Genomic DNA, 21,321 nt, shown 5'->3' with positions numbered 1-21,321 from the left:
AAACATATTATAAGAAAACATCTTTAAAAACCAAAAACCTTTAAAAACACATTAAAAAGCAAGTCCAGCGCAGACGCAAACTGGGATAAGTCTCTGCTTAAAAGGCTTGTTGAAAAAGAAAGGTCTTCAGTAGGTGCCGAAAAGATTACAGAGATGGCGCCTGTCTGATATTTAAGGCGAGGGAATTCCAAAGTGCCTGCTGCAGGAGAGCCTCACCTGCAGAGCACAGTGATCGACTGGGTATATAAGAGGTAAGATGATATTTCAACTGGCCTGGTCCCAAGTTGCATAGGGCTTTGTCCACCAGCACCAGAACTTTGACCTTGGTCCGGCAGCCAAGGGGCAGCCTGTTCTTAACGCAAACGCGGAGGTTACCAATCTGATAAAGGGTATGTTACTCTAACTTTTTCTTACATCTATCCAGTTGTATGGCTCTATGTCCCGTCGTACTTCGCGGTAGAGGGAGGAGGCGCTTCTGCCCGCCTAGCTGCTGGTCCCGCTGCTATCCCATCGTGCCTTGCGTTTCCGCTTCGCCTTATTTTCTTTCCTCTTTCCGTTCTCGTCCTCCGGGGCTTTAGAGGGCACGAGCGGTTTGGGGTTGGTGGTTGGTGGCGGCAGGTGAGGGAGGCCTCAGTTTCCCTAGAGAGGAGGGGACCTTGGTTGGGGGTCTTGGCTGGGGGTTGGAGCTTTAGAAGGGATGTTGGTAGGTACCCGGAAAAAAGGAAGGTCGGGCTCTTGGGATAGGCAGTTACAAGCAGCCCTTTACATGCTCACCTGGGAGTAAGCCCCATCGAGCTCATTAGGGGGCTTAATGGCCCCACCTTTCCTTAAAAGTAAGCCCCTCTTGCTCCCAGGTAGCCACGCAGAAGCGTTTTAGCTCTGCCTCATGTCCAGGGTGTAGGGAAGCAAGGCTGCAACTGTCTGTACCCTAAGCCTGGGTGTCAGTTAACTTGCTGAACTCGGTGGGGCCTATGCATGTGCCTAAATACTTGATTAGGGCTTATTCTTGGCAGTTGCTTCCTCTCTGTGAACTTGCCTGGGAGTAAGCCCACCCAGCTCGGTGGGGCTTATGTCTGAGTAAACACCTTCAGGATTGGGGTGTAATAAACCTAAAGCATACTTGCTTCCAGGGAGGCTTACATGGATGCTCTTGAGCAGATGTTGCTGAGCTACAGCCCTACAACCCCTGAATATTGGTCATGCTGGCTGGAGCGGGTAGGGGTTGTCCCCCAATAGTATCTGCAGGGTTGCACTTTCCCCACTGGTACTCTAGAAAGTAATAATAGAAGAAATTGTTCTGAATAGATTTGATAATCGTTTTTGGAGTATATTGAATATTTTGGGTTTCTTTCCAAGTCCTTTGGGAAGCTGGGTTGTCAACTTTGGAAGAATCTCATATCCTTTTAATGACAGTCACCAGGTGCTATTGATTCTTTATGCCATTAAAAGCTTTATTTGTTAATAGAACTGGGGTTTTCATGGGTTACTTGGCAGCTGATTGGGAATCATAGAATCGTAGAGTTGGAAGGGACCTATAAGGCCATAGAGTCCAACCCCCTGTTCCATGCAGGAATCCAAATCAAAGCATAGCCGACAGGGAAGGCATACTGGACTGTTCTAAGGCTGCTGCCCTATTCTTGTTTACCCATTGAGCATATGGGACACTTCTGAGTAAATATGAATTAGATTGTGCTGAAAATATATTGAAGGTAGGGCAAGGAAAATCCCAGGTACCTGCTAGGCTAAAATCCTAATAAAATGTAACAAAGGCACTTAAATATTAGCTCTTCCCTGAAATTTCATTGTGGTTTTGTTATTGCCTGTGGTTGTTAACTCTAGGAACATTTTCTGACTCATCTCTCTGCTTGGTAGAGCTTGCTTGGTAGAGCTTGCTTAGTAGGATGACAAAACTTCTGGTAGGTGGGTAGCCCTTTTGTGACAGGATATGGGACTCCATGGATGTTGGTTCTTTACCAGACTTTATGACTTTAAAGCCTAAGTCTTATCTTTTCCAAATGTCACTCATTAGTCTATATTTTGGCTTTCTATAAGGTCATTGGAATGGTGAGACTCCCAGCATTATGCTTTGCAAGAAAGAAAATATTGGAAGAAATAGTATGCAGGCAGCATTTTGCAAACAACCGCAAACAGTACTTGTAACATGGGAAAAATTATATTTCCTGGACTCAGTCCGATGTGTAACATTGTACCTTTTCCTCTTTCAGGATGTTGGCTTCTCGGGCATTTAGCCTTCTTGGCAAGCGGGCCATTTCCACTTCAGTCTGTGTGAGAGCCCATGAGCATGGTAAGCTGATAGTCATCTTAGCTAAATTATCCAAAACTGTTTGCATAGGTCTAAGACACTTCAACGTGCAAACTGTTCTACAATGATCTTTCTTCACAACAGCTCTTTTTAAAATAGGTTAAAGTAGTGAAGAGTGATTTTCCCTTGTCTGTTTAGAGAGCTTAATGACTGAGAGTGGTTTTTAAACCTGTCACATTGCCTTTTACAGCCTTAGTCTATTCCATGGATGGTGAACCTGTGGCATTCCACATGTTCATGGGAGATGGAGCCTGGCAAGCTCAGCAAGTATGACTGATTGTCAGGGATGATGGGAGCTGTGGTCCCATAACATATGGAGGGCCATTGGTTCTCTATCCTTCGTCTGTTGTAATGATCTAATAGTTCCAGAATTAACTGCTAACTGTTTTCTGTGCAACTCTTGATATTTTCTTCTGTGTGAAGGACCCGCTTGTATTAAGAGGAGCAGCTTTTTTTTGACCTCATGATCTCTGTCTTTCCTAGGAGTAATTCATGGGTAAAGCTTCCAAGCAAAAATGTTGGTACAATGCCCTTCTGCTCTAGTACCTGCGTTTTGTTCATGATATTCCAGTCTTTCTAGGACTGTATCTGTATGAGACTCTTATTTTCCTTGTCAAACAGGTATTGCAAAAACGGAAGATTACTCCATGCCGGTTTATTATGATGCTAAGGATCTTCCGTTGCCTGAGGTTCAATATACAAAAAGTCTCTCTTCTGAGCAGAAAACCCTGAAGGAGAAAGAGAAGGCATCATGGAGTGCCCTTTCTCCGGATGAGAAGGTGGCATGTAAGTATTTGTGGTGGTGCTAGGACAAGAGAAAGCATTGTAGCAGGTAAAGGTACGTTGGCTTAGCTAACGTCAAATACTGCAAGCCTGTGATCAGTTGCTGGACTTGCTGTGGGTATATTTCTTGAGCATCTCAAACTGCTTAGAAAAGGAATAATTGCATTCTGTCTTTTTTCTTCCTCCTCCGCAGTGTACCGCATCAAATTCCATCAGACCTTTGCTGAAATGAACAGGAAATCCAGCGAATGGAAGACTGTTATCGGCGGGGTGTTCTTCTTTCTTGGCTTCAGTGGCCTTATTGCCCTTTGGCAAAGGTACTATGGTAAGTAGGTGGCCTTTAAGGACCATCTTAACCATTATGGCAGCACCAGCCAAGTGTGTATAGTGAGAATTGCATTACTTCTCTCTAAGGCCCCATAAGTAAGGAGATGGGTGTGTGCGCATCCATGCACTGCACGATGTGAAAAAGCTATTTGAGTAGTGGTAGGGGAAGAACTTATGGGTTACACTTGCAAGTGTGTTTGCACCAACAGATGAGACTCTTAAGTCATTAAAGGGCATCTTTGTTATGCTTTGGCAATTTAAAGTAGCTAAACTGTTGGGAGACAAAGTCTGCTAAACATGGCCCCTTCAAGAAATTCCTGACTTGTGTTGGAGATAACTTTCTTCTACAGAAAGTGGAGGAAGTAACTAGAGGATCAGTTATCTTTGACTTGATTCTAACCAACAGAGATAACTTGGTAGATGAAGTGGCAGTTACGGGTACTCTGGGGGAAAGTGACCATGTTATACTTGAGTTCTTGATTTTAAGGGAAACAAAAGCTGAGAGTAGCCATACATGTATCCTGTACATCAGGAAAGCCAATTTTAAACAACTCAGAACAGTGGTAAGTAAGGTTCCATGGCAAGCGACCCTAATGAGAAAAGGAGCCAAGATGGGTGGGAGTTCTTAAAAGAGGCAATTCTAAAGGCACAATTCCATCAAGGAAAAAAAGGGGGAAGACAACAGAAGAAGCCAATGTGGTTTCACAGAAAGCTTAGGGATGAGCTGAAAACAAAAAAGAACACATACAGGAAGTGGAAGGAAGGCCAGGCCACAAAGGAAGAGTACAGAGAGAGATAGCACGGAATTGCAGGGATAGCGTCGGGAAGGCTAAAGCTGAGAATGAGCTGAGGTTAGTGAGAGATGGCAAAAGCAATAAAAAAAAGCTTTCTTCAGGTGTATCCATAGTAAAAGACAGAGAAAAGAAATGGTGGTACAGCTACTCAGTGAGGATGGCAAAATGGTAACAGATGGCAAAGAAAAGGCAGAAGTGCTCAATTCCTGCTTTGGTTTAGTCTTCTCCAAAAGAGGGTCTATGACCCTGCTGGGAAATGTGAAATTGAAGGGGCAGGATTGCAGCTTGAGACTGATAGACAAATGGTCAAGGAATACCTAATCCGCAGGCTCAGATCTGCAGGGTCCAATGAACTGCATCCTAGAGTATTGAAGGAACTGGCTGAAGAACTGTTGGAACTGCTGTCTATCATCTTTGCAAAATCATGGTGGATGGGTGAAGTGCCGGATGACTGGAGGAGGGCTAATGTTGTCTTTATCTTCAAAAAGGGCAAAAAAGAGAAACCTGGGAAGTATAGATCAGTCAGCCTGTCATTGATCCCTTGGAAAATTCTGAAGCAGATTATAAAGTAGTCAGTCTATGAGCACCTTGAAAACAATGCAGTGATTACTAGAAGCCAACATGGATTTATCAAGAACAAATCCTGCCAGACTAATCTTACCTCATTTCTTGATCAAGTAACCTCCCTGGTAGACTGTGGGAATGCTGTGGACATAATATATCTCGACTTTAGCAAAGCTTTTGACAAAGTGCCCCATGATATTCTGATTTGCAAACTAGCTGAATGTGGGCTGGATAGAACAACTATTAGGTGGAACTACAGTTGGCTACAGAATCATACTCAAAGAGTGCTTATCAGTGGTTCCTTAAACTGGGGTGGGGGAGGTAACAAGCAGGGTACCACAGGGCTCTGTCGTTGGCTTTGGAATGCGGGTGGGCAAATACCATCTTGTTCTTTGCTTTGGGCAGCAGAATGTCTTGGGCTGGCTCTGGCTGCCACGTAGTATGTTCAGTGTGAAGTGGGGGAAAAATACCTGTTAACACGTGTCCCAATGTAATTTACAAATGTATCAGAAACACGGAAATAGTTTTACAACAGTACTAATGATGCATTTTAAATCTGTTGTAACTAGGGTTGCCAGGTCCATGGCCTGAGTCTGATCCTGTATCTTTAGGAGAAGAGAAAGTCAGCCAAGCGCAGGTGTTCTTGCAACTCTGTAATGAGAAAAACCACAAGGTGGAATTCTCCCTTCCCCCTGCACATCTTTTAAAGATACGGAAGACCTCTTGGAGGCTGGGCCTGGCAACTCCTAAAGATACAGGATCAGTCTCAGGCCGTGGACCTGGCAAGCCTAGTTGTAACCCGCTCTGGGTCCTTTGTGTGAAGGGCAGGTAATAAATTTAAATAAAATAATAACACAAGCTAGAACTGATGGCTGGCTGGAAGATAGTTGTGGGATATCTTAATATGTTCTGAAGGCAGAGGTGACTTTCCAACAAAGTTGGCCCAGGCATGCTGGGAGGACCCCAAGCATTTGAGTTGCACAGAATTTCTGTCTGTTTGTTCAGATGCGGGTAGTTGGATGCCTGAAGGGTGGGGCTTCCTCACTCTGAAGGTCTTGCAACCATTAGCACATGCAATGCTGCTGCTGCTGCTGCTGATATTTCATCTCCTTTCACATAAGTCGCAAGGCAATTTACAAATGTATCATAAAAACTAAAATAGTTTTAAAAACAGTGCCAAAAGCAGCTACAGATAAAACAATGGAAAATACCTAAGGCAGAGCCCTTTTCATCCAGCTGTAAAAGCTTGTTGAAAGAAAAAATGTCTTCAGTTTTCAGAAAATACAGATAGTGGGCACCTGTCATGTCTCAGCAGGGATGCTGTTCGACAAAACAGGGACAGCCGTGCTGAAAGGCCTGCTCAGAGTTACAGTGGAGCAGGCTTCTGGTATTTAAGGTTAAGACTGATATTGAAGACATGCATTTCATCTGTGCACCCTTTGAGGGCAAATGATGCTAGATTTGCAGAATGGTACTAGGAGAACTGTGGTTCATACTGCTGACAAACAGGAGTTGTTGTGAGCTTATTGTAATATGCTCTTTGATTTGTAGTTTACGGGCCGCTCCCTCACACCTTTACGGATGAGTGGAAGGCCATGCAGACTAAAAGAATGCTGGATATGAGAGTGAACCCAATCCAAGGCTTCTCGGCCAAGTGGGACTACGACAAGAATGAATGGAAAAAATAAATGTACTCCAGGGATCACCACTCCTGTTCATGCCTGAAATGTTGAAACTATTGTCATCTCCATGTGACTTCGCTGCTTCTATGTATGGGGAAGAAAGCACCCCTCCATTGAAAGAGAAATCCTTAATAAATGTCTGGTTGCTTGACAAGTTTCTTGTGCTTTGTCCTAGAATGCTTTCATTGTGTAGCCAGTAATGGCTTGTGAAACTGCAGTGGTTAAACCCTGGGTGCTGTATTTTTGCAGAGCCAATATGCAGAACTGCACTTGGGGAAACGGGTCCAAGAAAGCATAAATTGCCTGTCTAGCTATTTTTTAAATGTAAAACCTACACAGCAAGATTAAAAGTTGCAGATTAAAAAATATGCATATTGTGATCATTTTATTTTGTTGGGATTTTTTTAAAAAAAAAAAATATGGGGCAAAGGACTGGAGTTTCTGGATGCTGAGTTACCTAATGCATCTTATTTGATTGATCAAACAACTCTGGAAGCATCTCTTGTATGCTGTTGTATTTTTAATTAGCACTTAGTGCTTCGAATTGCTGAGATACGACAGCAGAAAAGGGCCTGGCAATAAATGTTTCTAAGTGTGTTTTCTGCAAGACGGGTACTGCATGACACAGCACCATGCACTATGCTGCAGATTTCAATTGGTAGGGAAACCACGCCTCTCCATATAAAATTTTCCATATGAAAAGAGTACTACAAAGTATACTACTACTATATAGAAAGAGTGCAGATGACAACATAAGCAATAAATCTGCATGCAGTGGAGCCTATTGAATCAGTTGCTGGCACCTGAGTCGACTTGAGTTCTGCACATGAGATTAGCAGCTTCTGCTGCTGCAATGCAGCAAGGGTGTTGCCCAAGTGCTGACCTGCTGGAAGCCTTCTGAAAACTGGCACTACCTTCCCTGTAGCTTCCTGCAAAATGTGTGGGGCGGGGTATCTCTGGCTGAACTGGGAAAGGGAATGGCTCGATGCCAGCGATAAGCCACTATTGTAAAACTAGCTGACAAATATGATTGGAGATGAGATCAACATTGCACTTGAGCTGATTTGTGCTGCAGTCTCTCAGGGCAGCTTTAAGATTTAATGACACTATCTGAAGAAATCCATGTCTAGGAATGCTAATTCCTAATATTTGGCCACTCTCTAGGGTGGGGGTTCTTAACCCTTAGGGCAGCCTTTCCCAACCAGTGTGCCTCCAGATGTTGTTGGACCACAACTCCCATCAGCCTCAGGCTGATGGGAGTTGTGGTCCAACAACATCTGGAGGCACACTGGTTGGGAAAGGCTGCCTTAGGGGGTCCATGGATGGGCTTCAGAAGGTCCTTGAAGCAGGTGTAAAAAACAAACTTCCAATGCAATAAAATAAATTGTATTTATGGGGCTCTGTAGCTTTCATCAGATTCTCTAAGGAGTCTGTGACCCAAAAAGGTTGAACAATGCGCTAGAATGATTTGGAAAGATTACCTGAGAAAGGAATAGGCTTAGTACTGCACCTAGTACTGCAGATGGAACTTTCATACACACTTGTGTGTTTGCTGTTTGGTAGAGATGGTTCATATATTCAACTGGGAGCCAATAAAGGCATCTTTAAGTAAGGAATTCTGTGGAGAATCAATGCATGGCAAAGGGGAAGGAGTGGGATTGCTCCCTCTGATCTCCCTCTGACCTGCACATTGAGCTGAAAGTCTGAACGTAGCTGGTGCCTGTTCAACCAAGCAACAGCCGCATGATACTACAGAGTGCATGGGCTGCTTGTGTATGTATAAGCTTAGCTCAGATGTGCAGAAGACCTATGTCGGACCAAGAGCTTGACTGTGTACACTATTTCTGTGAAAAGGATTTGCATTATGCAGTGTTATTGGGACATTTCTACATGTGTAAGTTGGCCCTACTGGGTCTTGCCTATCCCCCTTTTAAATTTATTTAATTGTATTTCATCTATACCCCACCTTTCCTCCACGGAGCTCAAGGATGTGTAAATGGTTCTCTTCATCACCATTTTATCCCCACAACAACCCTGTGGGGCAGGTCAGGCTGACAGACTGTGAGTGGCCCAAGGTCACCCTGTGAATGTCATGGCTGAGTGGGGATTTGAACTCTAGGCTCCCAACAACTAACCAGACACAACTGCTGTGCCACACTGGCTCTCTTCTAGAGTTCTGGTGTCTAGTGCACATTAACCTGTTGAAAGGACTTCTAGTGCACATTTACCTGTTGAAGGCAAGTCCTATGCTGCTTGTGTTCCTTTAAAAAAGGCCACTTTTTGTGACTCATTCCCTGGTGCTAAGGAGATGCAGATCAGTTGATGAGCCAGCTGTGTCTTGCGTCCCTTGTGGCCTAGCAGTTCCAGGATTGCTTTGGTGGGAGAGTTTAACCTCTGAGCTTAAGTACTAAGCCCAGCAGCTTGTGCCTCAAAATAGCTGTAGCTGCTTTGACTGACTGTTCAGCTGCCGGCCTGCTTTCTGATTCTCTGTGTGCCAAGGGAGATGGCTGCTGCAACAGTGCCCTCTTTGGGTGAATCCTAATCATGCGCCAAAACAGAAATCCCCATGCCCTCTCCCTTTTGGAGGCTGGCACTGAAAAGATGCAAGCTAGGAAGGAATCGAGGTGTCTTGGCCAAAGGAAGCGCGACTGCAGCAGAAAGGAACTGGTGCCTTTCTTGACTGATGATGCGTTGGAAACTGGCCTGGCCTCAAGGGTCTGGTTGGTTTGTTTCTGTTTTGGAATCGGCTCCCACTAAGACCCTGAAACAGCAGAACTGAACTGGAGGCACAACATGAGTCTTTGACCTGGAGGTAGGGATGCACAAATCTGTCAATGTCTGTTTTTAATTTTTCCAGTCTTAAATTTCTGCAGCAGTTTGCAAATTTTCTTTCTTTTTTTAGAAAAGGTCCTCATGAAAATTCATCAGCGTTTTAGTGCAAATTTCTCTTAATATATACATTTTTGTATGCAGTTTTGCCTAATACACACCTTTTTGCAAAGCAATTTTCCCCTAATACAATGCATTTTTGTATGTTATTTTCACAGATATATGCATTTTTATGCACACTGTACCCCATTTTTGTACATGTTACTTGACTGGAGAACATCACTGCAAAATTTGGAGAATGGGGGATTTTGAAGGATGGCTGTGATTTGGTTTGCATCTTGTGAATTGGAAAGGCTCACCGTTAAATGCAAACTGAATCGAATTTCTCCCCCATCCCAGATAAGGAAGGGCCAGGGCCAAGTGTTCCCAGTAATCCTCCAATTTCTTTAGGGCGATGTTGGTTCCACCTCCCTCCAAAGGTTGTCTTGTTAAACAAGGCATAATCTCTGCATTGCAACAATGTGTTGGATGCTTTACTTGGCAGCAACAGCTGTAACAGTGACTCATAAAGCAGAGATAGGGAAAAAAGCATGAGTGTGTGTGTGTGGGAAGCATTGATGTCACACACAGGAGTCTGTAAGCAACTGACCAAGGATCCCATGTCACAGCTGGTGACGTAAGATCTGCAGATCTGGCCGAGAATCCAGAGTCCCCATTCCTCAGTGTCCTGTGCTGACCCTTAATATTAATGCTGCTGCGCTTGTGTATGTGACAGCTCCTGGTACTCTGTCCTCCCACTTAAGATCCTGCAGAGCTGGTAAGTGGACTGAGATTTCCTGCAAACTCCCCCCCCCCAATCAGTGCATGCTTTTCCTCAGCTATATCCCTTCTCAGAAGATAAATGCACCTTTTGGAATGAGTCAGAGGAAGAAAACGAGTCTCACTCATTAGGGAACCCCCTCCTCTCTTTATGTTTTTCAGCACTGTGGTTACCAAAGGGGGAACTGGAATGAACGACTGTGTTTTTTGCGTGTGAGCGTGCCTGCTGCAGATCTCAAACCTGGCATGGGGAGCAATATGAGTAAGGTACAATCCTTGCAGTTCATTAAAACGTAGCAAAAAAGGAGGTGGGGATTGTGTGTGTGTGTGTGTGTGTGTGTGAGAGAGAGAGAGAGAGAGAGAGATGGTAGAATTCTGCAACTGCCATGATGAATTATACAATAGAGCAGCCTTTGCCAGCCTGGTCCTCTCCAGATGTTTTGGACTACAACTCCCACCAGCCCCAGCCAGTGCTGGCTGGGGCTGATGGGAGTTGTAGTCCTAAACATCTGGAGAGGACCAGGCTGGCAAAAGCCTCAGTCAAGCCATTTATGTTAAAGAAAAGGTGTGGAGTAGCCAGTGGCATGGCTAGGGATGAACTCTGGCAGGCCGAAGTCTAGGGTCCCACAGCCCAGCCCCCTTCCTCGCATGACCAGAGAGTGGCAGATGATGGAAGCAGCAGCAAACAGGCCCAGCACGCTGGGGTCCATCAGGTCTGACACCAGTCATTGCAACAACCTTTATTTCATCTTATTTATTTAAAAACACTTCACAGTTCGGGGGTAGCCAGGCAGGCATACATATGGTTACAGATGCCCATTTTTATTTTTACTTTGAAAATGTGCTCATTCCCAAGTAAATGTGTGTTAGCATTAGGAGAGCAATAGCAAACTCCTCCTTTCCTTCTTGTAGTCATGATGGTATTGTGATTTAAGGGAGTTTGAAATATGAAACCACACATGCTCAGAGTATTTTTTGTCTTCATCGGGGTTGGCAATACTGGCTTTTCTGGGGAGGGGGGGCTTCTTGCTCCATCATATCAGGACTGCAGAGGCAGTTGTAAGCCATGGAATGGCAGTGTGGAGGGTGGAGCAAAGAGATACATTCGTGGTGCCATTTACAACTGAAGTCATGCGCATGGGCATCTACAGATTTCCCCCTTGAGACCACGAAGTCCACGGTCTAAATTTACTCAGCTGCACCACTGAGAGCAGTGGCTAGGAGGGTGACCTGGAAAGCCACCACTTAAGAATATAGGAAGAGCCTGGTTGCTGGATCAGGCCAAAGGGCCACCTAGTCCAGCATCCTGTTCTCACTGTGGCCAACCAGATGTCCATTATGGAAAGCCCATAAGCAGGACCTGAGCGCAACAGTATTCTCCCCACTTGCTATTCCCAGCAACTGACCTTCAGAGGCATACTTGCCCCTTGCCATGAACTCACTTGGTGGGCCCAAGCATAAACTACTGAGCCCTCCCTGTCTTTGGTATGACAATGACCTACCTTGCAGTAACAATGACCTACCTTGCAGGGGTGTTATAAGGATTACTAAAATACTAAAGTATTTATTATTATTAAATAGTAATGTGAGTACAAGAGCAAACAGCTGCACAGTGGGCATTTAACTAATATAGTTTCAATATATGAAGGTAGAAATATAGATGGATTTGCGTCTCCAGGGAACTCCTAACTTCCTACAATTTAGTTTTCAAAGTTAGCGAGCCAGGATTTATTCAGGCTGTCTTCCACCCCACCTCCGCAGTCTTGCTGCTGTTATATCAGAACATGTTCAGCAATATTTGTTGATGTTCTGGGTTTGTTTTTTTTGAAGCTTAGGGAACTGTTAACTTAACATGCAACTGAGGGCCAGGCAGTAGGATCAGTTTATGGATCTTCTCCCTAAATAACAAGAACAGATACAGCTTTCTCGAATTAAAATTAGATCCTCTAACCCAGACAGAGGTGCCAGCACAAAGCGGAGCCGAACCCCCTGTTTCTGGATTGAAATAATTGCTGGGAAGAGCTGTTCTCAACCGGCAGGCTCACTTTCTTGCAAAAGTAGGCAGAATAGCCAGTGGAGTATTAGGGCAAATGGGACGCTGCTCCTTAGTCTGTCGGCAGCCATCCCCCACCTGCCTGCCTTCTTACTTGCATCCAGTCCATGGGTTGGCACTGCCTGTCAGTTTCCACCCCCTCTGGCCACATCTGCACTATACATTTAAAGCACTATTATACCACTTTAAACAGTCATGGCTTCCCCCCCCCCCCAAGAAATCTGGGAAGTGTAGTTTGTTAATGGCGCTGAGATCTGTTAGGAGATCCCTTTCCCTTTGCAGAGTTACAATTTCCAGAGTTCCCTGGGAAAAGGGATTGATCGACAAGCCACCCTGGGAATTTTACCGCTCTGTGAGGGATGTAGGGAGTCTCCATACAACTCTCAGCACCCTGAGCAAACTACAGTTCTCAGGATCCTTTAGGGGAAGCCATGACTGTTTAAAGTGGTATGATACTGCTTTAAATGTATAGTGCAGATGGGGGCCTTAGTCAGTTTTGTCCTCCTAAAACTCAAAGAAGGATGGGGACAGAACTAGAATGAGTTGGCTCTGCCTGTCATTGACTCTGGCTCCACCTACTGTTGGCCTCCCTGCCTTCCATCCTACTAGTCCCAATGGGTGGCAACAGCCACCCAAGTGGATGGCTCATCTTCACAATGCCTTCTCCAAAGACAGCCCAGCTCTTGGAAAGTGTCATCTATCTGCTGGTCTTGGTTGCCCCCAGGAGGCAATGCAATTGGCCATTGGATGTGTGACAATTCATGGCATTATGTATTCATTTCACACATTTGTCATCATATGGCCCCTAAAGGGGCTTTATGTCCAACACAGAATTAAGAACCCTGAGAATCTCAGCATTCTTTATTTTATTTTTTAAGAAAAGTTTCTATCCATTCTGATTGCTAAGATCATCCCAAAAATGTGCGTGTGGCGGGGAATGCTAAAATGCTAAAATCTTGGAAACCAGAGAGGTGTTTTTTTAGTCTAGAGAAAAGGTGAGTCTTGATAGAGGTGTATATGAGATTATGCATAACGAGAGAAGTTTTTCTCCCCTGTCTCGTAACACCAGAACTTGTGGACATCCAGTCAAGCTGAATGTTGGAAGATTCAGGACAGATGAATGAAAGTCCTCCTTCACACAGTGCAGTGCTAAACTCTGGAATTTGCTCCCGAAAGGAGGAGTGGTGGCCACCAACTTGGATGGATTAGACTAATTCATGGAGGATAAAACTATCAACAGCTACTAATCACAATGGCTATGCTCTGCCTTCACTGTCAGAGGCAGTATGCTGGGAATCACAAGTGGGGAGAATGCTGTTGCACTCTGATCCTGCTTGTGGGCTTCCCATTGGGGCATCTGGTTGGTCACTGTGACAACAGGATGCTGGACCAGATGGGCCACTGGCCTGATCCAGCAGGCTCTTCTTACATTCTTATGCTATGATGAAGCATGACATTGCTGAAGTGTTTATATGTTTTCTAACTTTTTGCCCCTTGTCACAGTGAGCAGAACCAGAATAAAATAGGCAAGCTAAAGAAATATATGTGTGTAGATATCAGGCTCTTAGATTATTCATAGAGTTGACAGGCAGATGCAACTTGCATCTGAGCAAGGGTTTGCAAAACGTACATTCTGAAACATCTCGGTTTGCACCGAGAATTAAATCTGATGCTTGATTTCAGGACAGACAAAAGAGAATCCTTATTTTCACAACACTTTATGGAATTCTCCACCACAAGATGTGATGATTTGGATGGTTTAATAGAGGACTGGACAAATAAATGGAGGAGAAGGAGACAAGTTTATCAGGAACTATTAGACATGATGGAACCGCTATATTCAGTTGCTGCGGTGAGGGAACAGCAGGGTAGGGCTATTGCTTTAATGCCCTGCTTCGGGGAAGGGCTGCGGTTCAGTGGAAGAGCTCATGATTTGCACGCAGAAAGTCCAAGGTTGTTTCTCAAGGTAGGGCTGAAACCCTGAAGAGTAGCTGCCAATCACTGTCATCGACAATACTGTGCTAGGTGGATCCAGTGTGTTGTATCCAATGCTCTTCAGAGTAGACCCATTGAAATCACTAAACATGGCTACTTTAGGTCCATTAATTCCAGTGGGTCTCCTCTGAGTAGAAGTTAGTTGGCCAGAACCTAAACAGGTATTCAGTAGTGTAGTGGTAAATTCAGAAGTGCAGCATCCCTTCATGATAGTCATGCCATGCCCCCTCGCAGCCATGCCCTTTCATTCACTCGCTTGCTCTCCATCGTCATTTCCACACCCCTCAGTCTGTCCCGTGCATGCCTTCTCCCACAACAACAGACGTCCCTACAAGAGCTGAGCAGCATGAAAAGGGAGTGTCTTAGTTACCGAGAAGAGTCTTCTCAGTAGCTAACTCACCACCTTTCACTCTGATTGGCTCCAATCAGCAGGAAAGGACAAGGAAGCATGTTAGAAGAGCTTTCTCAGTGGCTAACACACTCCCCTTTCATGCTGATTGGCTCATAGGACACTGGAGATGTAGAGACTGGCTGGGACCATGCTTCCAAAAAAGTAAGTGGTCTAAGACCCCCAAAGTCCCCAGACGATTACACTCCTGGGTATAATGCAGCTTCTTGGAGATCTGGTTGGCCACTGTGTGAAGCAGAATGCTGGACTAGATGCACCTTTGGTCTGACCCAGCAGAGCACGTTTTAAATCTCTGTTAGCTACTGACTCGCTGTCCCTTCGAAGCGTTGAAGTAATATAACTAGATGTATTACTTAGGTCAGCCTTCGCCAATCTGGTGCCCTGTAGATGTTTTGGGACTACAACTACCATCAGCCCCACCTAAGGCTGATGGGAGTTGTTGTCCAGAAACATCTGGAGGGCACCAGGTTTTCGAAGGCTGACCTAAGTAAGATATTGGTGATGTTGGTGAAGGACATCCCTTAAAACATAGATCCAGCTGTTGTTCCTGATTAACTTTCCTCCTCCCACGGCCCAGAATTACTCAATGTCTTAGAAATCAATCTGATATTCTTTGTATTTAAATGTTACCATTACATGATTATGTATCTGTTTTGGAAGCCCTTTCCATGAGTGTCCTTTTAGGAAGAGGACCCCAATGGGCAAGGTTGCACCAACAGGAGGGGGAAAAATTCTGGCGTGTTATAAATATTCTTTGCTCTTTAGATGCAAGGGGAAGGAACAAGAGAGGGAACCTGTTTTATTTTGGAGCCTTTGCTCCAATGCCCCAAGTTCTGGCTAAGGGTTTATAAATAGTACCCTTGTTCATGCCGTGGATGCCTTCTCGTAGTTGAGCCTTGGGGTTGTTTGGAAGACATTGTTGCTATAGAAACACAAACAGAGCCTTGTTTCTGGTTTGAAGCCAGACTGCGTGTGTTTGAAAGGTCACGCCGGGAAGGCCTTATGTTTTGACTGCTTGGCGTGTTCCCTGAACCAAGCAGAGGATTCAGATTTTTGCTTTTCAAAAGCACTGAGTCTGTGCCCGTCCCAGAGTTGAGCTTATGGTCCTTTCAAAGGAAGATGCCTTATACTGAGTCAGATCATTGGTCCATCTAGCTCAGTCTTGTCTACACTGACTGGCAGCAGCTCTCCACAGTTTCAGGCAGGAGTCTTTCCCCATCCTACCTGGAGATGCCAAGAACTGAACCTGGGACCTTCTGCATGCAGAGCAGATGTTCTACCACTGGAGTATGGCTAGGGATGGGTGAATCTGGCAATCTCAGTTTCTTACAGTTTCTAAGTTCAAGTTCTCCACATTGCCACATCAGTTTGTGATTTCCTTTGGCCTAATACACACATTTTCTACACATTACTTTATTTGGGATTGCATTGCAAAATCTGGGGAAGTGCCAATTCCAAAGGATGGCTATGTTTCCGTTTGCACACTGTTTTGGAAAGTGCAAATTAGGTAAACTCACCTTTAGAGGCAAACTAAATTGAATTCCTCCCCCCTCCTTAGCTCTGGGCCATCCCTCCAAATCCATCTATGTTTCCTTTGCCCCCTGCTTTCTTCATTTCAGGAGCCTAATTTGCGGGGTGCGGGAGTTGCTGCTGTGGCTAAAGAACTGCGGTGTGTGTATGAGAAATCCATGGTAATCCACTGCAAATCATTCAGCAATCTATCAGTAGGTCCTAATCTACCTTCTGCCCACCGTTAGTCAAGAGGACTGACTGCGTCCTCTGGGAGTGTCGCAGAGGAGATAGTTCACAAGGAACAGCATGCGTAGCACTAATTCTTTTTCTTGCCCTCTTCTCAGATTGTGGGGGGCCTGTACCTTGGAAACATCAGAGGTAAGTCTTTTCAAGCTGCTTCTCTCTCCTAGCAGATGTTGACTCTGAGCAGGGCTTGGGGGCCTCTGCTTCCCCCCTCCCTCCCTCCCTCCTTTTTTGTGGGAAGTGATTAATCAATTATATAAACAAACAAACAAACAAATAAAAGTAAGCTACCCTAAACTGGCCAGTGGTCCACTGACCTTTGGTTCCATTTGTTGTGTAGTGCAGGATACAGCACTGATTCTTAGCCTAAGGCCTGCGGTCGATTAGCAATAGCCTTTTGCAGAGTAAACAGTGAAACTCGACTTCTGAGCTCTGCTCCCTGCAGCTCAAGTAAATAGTTGTGAGAGAAGGCAAGGGTTTGGTCCTGGAGAGAAGCATCTTTTTGGAACTTGCCTTGTACTACTAAGTCAGACCATTGGGAAGGTCCATAGCTCAGTGGTTAGAACATCTGCCTTGCATGCAGAAGGTCCCAGGTTCAATCCCCAGCATCTCCAGGTAGGACTGGGAGAGATTCCTGCCTGAAACCCTGGAGAGCTGTTGCCAGTCAGTGCAGACAACACTAAGCGAGATGGGCCCAAGATCTGACTTGGTATAAGGCAGCTTCCTATGTCAGTCTAGTTCAGTATTGTCTACAGTGACTGGTAGAGGCCCTCCAAGGTTTTGATCAGGAGTCTTTTCTTCATCTTACCTGGAGATGCCAGGGACTAAATGCAGGACCTTTTCATATAACCAAAAATAAAATTAAATTAAAAATCCCTGCACATAGAAAAATAGCTGGTTAGGGATAAAGGTTTTGACCTGACATGCTGCTTTTCTGTGTGCATGGGTATATTTATTTTTTTATGGAAAACCATTCAGTCATGTGGTCCAGTCCAGACACACATGGTTCCCACCTCTTCAGGGAGAAGTAATCCTACATTTGTTCATCCTGGATCTTAGAAACCTCTCTCTGCTTGCAGATTCTGAGGACAGAGAGAACTTGACGAAGAATGGGATCACACACATCTTGTCGATCCATAACAATGCTAAACCTGTGCTGGAAGTGAGTATGGAGGCGGAATGTGGAACATCTTGAGCAATAGCAATGGGGAGACATCAGACTGCTAAAGTGTTGAGCTGGAAAATATGTAAAATGCTTTAGAGACCCCAACTGCAGACTGTTTCCCGCCCCGTTCATTCACATTTCTTTGGCTTCTCCAGCTGAAGCATGAGCGAAGATTGTGAAAACAATGACAGGTTATGGGATGTCACAGCCATTAGAGGGCAGTGTAGCCACACAAATGATTATGGTAGAGTCCCACCCACCACCCCTTTAAACAATTGTTGCTTCAATTGTCGTGTAGTGCCCGATGGCCTAGTGAAGGGATGGGGAACCTGTGGCCATCCAGATGTTGCTGGACTGCAACTCTCATCATCCTCAACCATTGGTCATACCGGCTGGAGCTGATGGAGCCTGACGGTGCACAACATCTAGACCAGTGGGTTCCGCAATGTTTCCCCCCTGTAGTCCACTTGAAAATTGCTGGTGGTCTTGGCAGACCGCTCCATGATTTTTCTACCCGTTGTAGCCATTGCAATACACTGTGCTAGATGCTGCGTCATTTTAAATTATGCTTTTATTGCTTCTTTCATTTCTTATATCGTTGCATTAGAATTTGCATTCCATAGAATTCAAAATGTAATACAATAAAATATAATACAAGAAACAATAACAATACAATTAAAAATAATTGTGAATATTTAACACGGACATGCTATGGACCACCTGGATGAAACTCACAGACCACAGTCTGGGAAACCCTGATCTAGAATGCTGCGGGTTCCTCACCCCTGGCCCAGTGGGTAAAGTGTTTAATCTGGAGTAGGAATAACAGTGCTCAAGACCCCCCACTCAGCCATGAGATTAGGGTTGCCAGGTTCAGGGCCTGAGACTGATCCTGTATCTTTAGGAGAAGAGAAAGTCAGCCAAGTGCAGGTGTCCTTGCAACACTGTAATGGGAAAAACCACAAGGTGGAATTCTGCCTTCCCCCTGCACAACTTTTAAAGATACAGAAGACCGCTTGGAGGCTGGGGCTGCAACCAAGAGGTCTTCTGTATCTTTAAAAGTTGTGCAGGGAGAACGGAGAATTCCACCCTGTGGTTTTTCCCATTACAGTGTTGCAAGAACACCTGCACTTGGCTGACTTTCTCTTCTCCTAAAGGTACAGGATCAGTCTCAGGCCCTGAACCTGGCAACCCTACATGAAATTCATTTAGTGACATTGTGCATGTTATTCTTTAAGAGCCTAACCTACCTCACAGGGCTGTTGTGAGGGTAAAATGAAAACAAAACAGCACCCACGCACTCTTTCCTGAGTTTGTTTGCATTTTATATCTAGGAGGAAGGGTGGGATAAACAAATGACTGCTTCTGCTTTGGGGTATCCCTATACACAAGAGATGTGAAGCCCAAGGGTGTTCAGCTGCAGGCAGGGTAGGACAGTATTCCCTAGCACAGGTGTGGGAGAACATTTTGCTGAACTACAGCTCCCATCAGCCCCAGCAAGCATGGCCAATGGCTTGGGATAGTGGGAGTTGTAGTCTGGAGGGCTAAAGATTTCCCCTCACCTGCCCTAGCAGCACAAATGGGATTGCCAATGGGGTTGCTGGCTTCCCAAGAAGCTGTTCCCTGCACTTATAGATCAGCTTGATTTTCAGAAATCAGGAGGTGGAGCTTCTGATGATGGGCAAAGCATCTGCCTTGCATGCAGAAGATTCCAGGTTCAATCCCCAGCATCTCCAGATCTGAAAACCTGGAGAGCTGCTGCCAGTCAGTGTAGACACTATTGGGCTAGTTGGAGAAGTAGGGATTTTGAAGGATGGCTGTGTTTCAGTTCATGTATTGTTTCACTAAATGCAAATTAAGGTGGTTCACCTGTCAATATGAACTAAATCGAAATTCTCCCCCATCTGCAGGCTCGGCCAATGATCAGGGGATGATAGGAATTGTAGTCCATCAACATCTGGAGGACCACAGGTTCCCCTTCCTTTGTGTAGGCACGTACTGAGCTAGATGGACCAGTGATTTGACTCGGTATAAGGCACCTTCCGATGTTCCAACCCAGGTGCTGCTAAAAGCACGGTCACATTCACTGCTTGAAAAGGTGCCAAACCTAGTTGGAAGGTTTCTTCTGCGTGCAAACCTTGTACTCTCCCACTGAGATAAGGATGAATTCTTGACTTCAGCGTGGTGTAGTGGTTGGAGTCAGGCCCAGTGCCAGTGGATGGCCTGGCTGGACACTGGCTGAGGGAACCTGTGGCTGGCCATGCGATGGTGTGCTGGTTTGCTTCCCAATAATTTAAAAAACACACCATGAAAGCCAATTTCTTGGTAAGAGATAGTGACTAATGTTGAAGAGAAAGAAATCAAATATGGAGGAGGGAAGTCTTTCCTCCCAAGCCACAGCTGCTTGGACCGCATCTCTTTGCAGACTCACCAGACAGATGGCAAAATTGACAACACGGAGGTCTTACAACACGATGGAGTGAATAAGGCCAGTGATCAAAAGGGGAAACGGAAACACATGGATGCATTGAGCAATCTGTCACTCACAAATCTGGCAAAAGAATTGCAGAGCCAAGCTCCTGTTCCCATGCGTGGTGGCACTCTGGCAAAGGCTGAGGGAAGGGAGGGTGTCCCATCGCTGGGGGAGGCCAGGAAGCTGTGAGGAGAATAGTAATTACTCCTCAGATGCATATTGTTGTGTGATAGCCTGGGAAGGGAAGGGTGAGGAGAGCGAGAACGTAGCACCCGTCTAGAAGACTTGACTGTTACAAATCAGTTGCAACATTATCTGCAAAAAATATTTTTGACAGTAGTTTTTTCTTTTATAAAAACAACAACATGCATATAGATGAGCCAGGTTAGACCGAGAGGAAGTGGCTGGTCCACCAGAAAATACTCAGAGAACTGAGCTGGATGAGGTCTCGACTCCGTGGTGTACTTAGTCTGATGCTGAATCCAGACTTAACCAGTGCCCTCTCTTATTCTGCATCCGAACATAGAAAGCTGTGTTTCACCAGCTCTGGCCACTGACCCATCTAGCCCTGTATTGTCTACTTAGGCTGGCAGCAGCTCCTGGGAAGAGAGAGCTTGCTCCATTCACCTGCTACCTGAGATCCTTTTCAATGGAGATGCCAAGAATTAAACTTAGGACCTTCTGCATGCAAAACATGGAACTTAAGAAGCTGCCTTATACTGAGTCAGACAATTGGTCCCTCTAGCTCAGTGTTGTCTACACTGACTGGCAGTTGCTCTCCAGGGTTTCAGGCTGGGGACTGAAACTGGGACCTTCTACATGCAAGGCAGATGCTCTGCTACTGAATAGGGATGGAAAGATGTGTCACTTTCAACTCTCAGTTTCTGTTTTTTCCAATCTGCTACTGAGTAGGGATGGAAAGATGTGTCAGTTTCAGCTCTCAGTTTCTGTTTTTTCCAATCTTAAATTCAGTTCTCCACATTTATCCAGGAATTTTTGGGTTTTTCTAACCCTCATGAAAATTCTCCAGCATTTTAGTGTGAATTTTTCCCAATAAACACATTTTTGTAGCTAGTTTTGAGTAATGTACACATTTTTGCAAGCAATTTCTCATTATATAATGCATTTTTGTTTTTTTCACTCATGAATTCATTTTTGTGCTCACTTTACCCAAATATAGGCGTTTTTGTAAACATTGCTTGGGGACTGCATTGCAAAATTCAAATAAGTGCCAATTTCGAAGGATGGCTTTGTTTTGGTTCTCACATTGTTTTGGAAAGTGCGTATTTGATAGACTCGGCTTGAAATAAGAACTGAATCGAATTCCTCACCCATCCCTACCACTCCTAT

General features: G+C 45.0%; 2 protein-coding genes across 4 annotated transcripts in view; both read left to right on the top strand.

Annotated features, from left to right (window-relative positions):
• Window positions 1-296: 296 nt before the first annotated feature.
• On the top strand, window positions 297-6,627 carry LOC133368973 (cytochrome c oxidase subunit 4 isoform 1, mitochondrial). Of its 2 annotated transcripts, none has more exons than XM_061593709.1 (5): window positions 297-389; window positions 2,226-2,305; window positions 2,945-3,109; window positions 3,300-3,431; window positions 6,343-6,627. In XM_061593709.1, exons 2-5 carry the CDS (start codon window positions 2,227-2,229, stop codon window positions 6,477-6,479), a joined length of 513 nt encoding a protein of 170 aa, XP_061449693.1. In that variant the 5' UTR covers window positions 297-389; window position 2,226; the 3' UTR covers window positions 6,480-6,627. The 2 variants fall into 2 exon arrangements, with proteins under 2 accessions (XP_061449693.1, XP_061449692.1); XM_061593708.1 differs by lacking the exon at window positions 297-389 and adding an exon at window positions 470-618.
• Window positions 6,628-9,072: 2,445 nt separating this feature from the next.
• Window positions 9,073-21,321, top strand: part of LOC133369298 (dual specificity protein phosphatase 22-A-like) — a 34,982-nt gene continuing 22,733 nt past the window's right edge. The window contains exons 1-4 of one of the 2 annotated variants that reach the window (XM_061594462.1): window positions 9,073-9,285; window positions 10,284-10,388; window positions 16,435-16,468; window positions 17,413-17,495. In XM_061594462.1, coding sequence (XP_061450446.1) covers window positions 10,368-10,388; window positions 16,435-16,468; window positions 17,413-17,495 — 138 coding nt within the window. In that variant the 5' untranslated portion in view covers window positions 9,073-9,285; window positions 10,284-10,367. Of the gene's footprint in view, window positions 9,286-9,935; window positions 10,120-10,283; window positions 10,389-16,434; window positions 16,469-17,412; window positions 17,496-21,321 lie in introns of those variants that run through there. The other variant, XM_061594461.1, reaches the window with a different exon arrangement.

This window comes from Rhineura floridana, chromosome 13 (genome assembly GCF_030035675.1).
Source record: "Rhineura floridana isolate rRhiFlo1 chromosome 13, rRhiFlo1.hap2, whole genome shotgun sequence".
Taxonomy (NCBI): domain Eukaryota; kingdom Metazoa; phylum Chordata; class Lepidosauria; order Squamata; family Rhineuridae; genus Rhineura; species Rhineura floridana.
The sequence above is the reverse complement of the archived record's forward strand: the minus strand, read 5'-3'. Positions and strand labels throughout refer to the sequence as shown.